Raw genomic sequence first — 4,126 nt, 5'->3', positions numbered from 1 at the left:
TCTGCTCGAGAGGCACCGCATACCTAGCTAGGTATACGACGCCTCCCTCACAGAAGCGCATGATGTTGAGGTAAGTCACGATGTGGGAAATATTGTGAGAATTTGTCTTGTGTTTTGGCCTAAGCTGCTATATTTGAGAATAAAATAGACACGTAGACATCACAAACTGGGTGGAATGGCTCCGTGGACTTGTCTATAGCCCTCGAGGATCCACTGTCTAATCATGTTAATATACCACGTGAATTCAACATGAGGGGCTTTCTATTTTTGAAAATTTGAGCAATGTATCACAGATGCATTAACAAGAGGTGGTATTTTGATCAATTCTGGAAAAGAACCTTTTGCTTCATCAAAAAAGAGCGGTCAATCTATTCATGTCGAAATTTTAAGCACCCTACGAACAAAAAAACGCACATTACGTAGAGATATTTCTTCATAAGTGGAGCCCCCAAGTGCATAACATGATACATACTTGTTTTCATGCTATTGATATGGATGAAAAAAGAGACCCCATATTCAAAAAACATTATGGGTTGCAAAATAAGTAAGTAGTACAATCAGCAAGTAGTCTCGAGTAGAGAGCCGTATTGGAGAGGGCCCCTCCACAATATTTGCATGAAAAGTGAGGATTATTTAAAACAGTTTTGTGGATATATCTTTGATGGAATTATTTATAGGATATGGTCAATATGTGTGTATTAGTTTTCAGTTATATATTATTGGTGCAACTATGTCAAGTTACACAAGTAACTAGTGCATGTGTGAGCATGCATGAGGCACGATAATTATTTGAAAAAGTAATTGATAACTACGCATCGCATGGCATTGCCTACTCAGGGTAAGATTTCCATGGCACCAGGTTCAGGCTTTAAATAGAGGAGGATGGTGTAGATGAGGATGATAAGTGTCATTAACAATAGGGAAAATCCGGAGACAAGTGAGAGGAATAGCCATGGTTTGTCAATGTAGGTTCTTTTTACCTCTGCTTTCCATCTATTTACTCTGCGGTTGCAATGCTCCCGCATTTGTTGCGCTGTATTCTCATATGACTTGCTACAAACACGCACTGTGTTCACACACAAGTTGTTCCACATGTGCGCCACCTCTAGGTCGCTACCGATGTCCTGCACGCCCACCATCAAGTTCTATATTGGGCATAACCCTATATGTCTATACAAAGATGTACATATAGATAGATAGATATGTATAGAAGATAGACATATAAAGATGTATAGATAGATAGATAGATATGTATAGAAGATAAAGGAAGATGCATACAGAGATGCATAGATAAATAGACATATACATTCCTAGCTGCACAAACACCTACATGAATCTAGGAAAAGCACCAATGCGACTTTAAAAGAAGGCGCGAGTCATACACTCGTGGTAATTATCAACACCACAATTGTACCATCAGCTCCATAATGCATGGTAATCAATAAATACTATGACATCCCCAGTAACATCATTAGGGTACACACAGGCATATTTATGGGAGGATAGCATGCATATCTCTAATATATACGTTTGTTTGCATGAAGGGTTTTATGGGTTGTGTAGTGTGTGTAGGAGGAGTGTGTTTAGATTTGGAAAAATATGCATTTGAATGGATACATCCATACATGTGCAGTGATATGCACACATTGAGAGAGAGAGAGAGAGAGAGAGAGAGAGAGAGAGAGGCACCTCTGTAATAATGCCTTTTTGGATGAGCAAGGCCACATCATCTTCATCATTCACCAAGTTGTTCATGAAGCGCAAGTAGGAGAGCACAGTGACATTATTAATCTTGTGGCTCTCATAAGCTATCAAATTTCTGAAGAGCCTCTCTGTGTCATCCCCCACTCTCACCTTTGGCATGTGCAGTTTTGCTGTTTTCGGGTCAAAGTGAACGTGCATCAAGTTCGTGCTGTCTCTCTGTTGCTCAAAGCTCAAGGAAGCAACACAAAACTCAAGTTACCAGATGAAGGACAAAGCTGTAGGCCTGTCTGTGTGCATGTGTGAGTGTCGTGTGTGTGATAGTCACATGGAATGTAAAATGGGAACAGGGTATGCATAACCGGAACCGGCAAGAATTGCCATTCCTTGGGATGTCATACACACAATTGTCAAATGGAACGGGGACTGGAGTCACAAAAGGGAATGCAAGAACAGGGGAAGGGAACCCTACAATCACAAGAAGTTTTGGACAAATTCTCACTATAATTCCCACAGTATGACTTACCTCAACATCATGAGCTTTTGTGAGGGAGGCACAACATAGGGCAGGGGACCGCTGGCCCGGTGGGGGGGACCGGTGGTCCCCTGCCCCCAATCGTACCTAGCTAGGTATGCGATGCCTCCCGAGCAGAAGCTCATGATGTTATGCATTGCATGAAAAACACAGCTCCCTTTTCCTACGTGAGAAAATTTCTAAATCTTCTTGTGAATGGGCCATGTGTGTGTGTGTGTGTGTGTGTGTTATCCTTAACATACACCTTCAACTTAAGCACCACTTGGAATGGAGCCACAGTCTATGCACATCCGCACAAACATTCATTTACACAAACACTGTCTGCGACCCCGTTTGCTCACAAGTACACCTTTACCAACAAGATGCAGAGCTTTAAACTGACCTGATACCACTGTTGTGAAGTTCCACTGCCCGTGGAAAATGGGTGGGGTCAAAATCCAGGTCTTCTTTTGGGTATTCTTTCGGGTCTTCTTTCGTGGACGGATCAAATGTCAGGATTGCATAAAGGCAATCTAGCAAGTGCTTGCGGGATCCTAAATTCTTACTCATCCTCTCAACTAGCTCCGTTTTGTATGACATGTTGACATTAAACGGCAGCACCTCCGACGCCATCTGCACCACGAGTGGCCCTAATATCTTTCCTGCCTCTGTCGGCGTACCGGGCTTGCATGACTCCTCCATTTGCACCACTTCCAACAAGCAAAATAGGGGTATCTGATTCTCCAACAACACAAAGTCTTGCAAGATGGATTTCCTCAGGGGCAATGGAAATCCACTGCAATAGTATGGATTGAAGCATCTATCAGTATCAGAGAGAGTACTCTGCATGACGTTTTCTTGTCGCATTGCCTCATCTTCACCTTGTCGCATGATGCCATTTTGCAGTCCACTTGTACTTCTTTTCCAGCACGCTTGCCAATATTGTTTGTAACTCGTGCTTGCACTCAAGCTTTGTTTTGCATTACCAATATTGGCATCTTCTGCGTTGCATTTCAAGACCTCCACTACAAAGGAGGCATCTAAGGCCAGCATGAGAGCCAGCCTTTTGTGATTCTGGCTGCAAGCCAGCTGTGAACCATACTCTTGCTTGATCTCTCTGACCTTGCTCTCAAATTTGCTTGCCAAACTGCAGATAGAGTGGCCCTCCTTGAAGTTCTTGGCCACATACTTGAACGTCATGATCTTGTGACTCTCCATCTCTCGTGCTGCGATGTCGATGTAGCGTTGCGACTCATGGTTTGCCGGGAAGGAGCTATGGTGGGGCCCCACATCGCAATGGTAGGGCCCGATCGGGACGACTTGCGGGATGAAGGCTTGCTGTTTGAGGCCTCGCAGTGGTGCAGGTGCCATGAATATGGATGGGGTCATCAACGACATTCCATTTTCCTGTGGCTTGCGAAGCTCTTCATTGATCTTCTCCACCCACTTCTTCTCCTCATCATGGTCCTTGTAGGAGCGACGGGGGTAGGGCCAATCCATGGGACCTTTCTCTCTCTCTCTCTCTCTCAAGCCATTTTCCTGTGGCTTGACGATGATCTCTGTGTCTTTTTTGCGAAGCTCTCCATTGATCTTCACCACCCGGTGATGCCAATCCATGGGACCTCTCTCTCTCTCTCTCTCTCTCTCTCTCTCTCAAACACACACACAGACACACACACACAGCTGCGCGTATATGGGAGCAGCTTACCTGTGCATTGCTGCATTCGGACGCCGTCACGCAGCTTACCTGTACGTTGCTGCATTCGGACGCTGTCACTCCGGTGGCGCAAACAAAACGTAAAGGATGGCCCCCCCTCGGCCAACTTCCCTTCACAAGTTCACGAGCCTTGACCCTGACAATAAGTCTTCCTCATTTTGAAAAAGAAATGGAAAAGAGAATCTAAAAGATTC

General features: G+C 44.4%; 1 protein-coding gene across 1 annotated transcript; it reads right to left on the bottom strand.

The window, feature by feature from the left end:
* Window positions 1–472: 472 nt before the first annotated feature.
* Window positions 473–3,917, bottom strand: LOC147457071 (putative UPF0481 protein At3g02645). Its single transcript, XM_086512094.1, has 3 exons — window positions 2,619–3,917; window positions 1,690–1,933; window positions 473–1,124 (listed from the first exon to the last, which is right to left on the bottom strand). Exons 1-3 carry the CDS (start codon window positions 3,830–3,832, stop codon window positions 834–836), a joined length of 1,749 nt encoding a protein of 582 aa, XP_086368220.1. The 5' UTR covers window positions 3,833–3,917; the 3' UTR covers window positions 473–833.
* Window positions 3,918–4,126: the final 209 nt, after the last annotated feature.

The sequence above is a fragment of the Adiantum capillus-veneris genome, chromosome 5 (genome assembly GCF_014529385.1).
Source record: "Adiantum capillus-veneris isolate H3 chromosome 5, ASM1452938v2, whole genome shotgun sequence".
Classification (NCBI taxonomy): Eukaryota; Viridiplantae; Streptophyta; class Polypodiopsida; order Polypodiales; family Pteridaceae; genus Adiantum; species Adiantum capillus-veneris.
The sequence above is the reverse complement of the archived record's forward strand: the minus strand, read 5'-3'. Positions and strand labels throughout refer to the sequence as shown.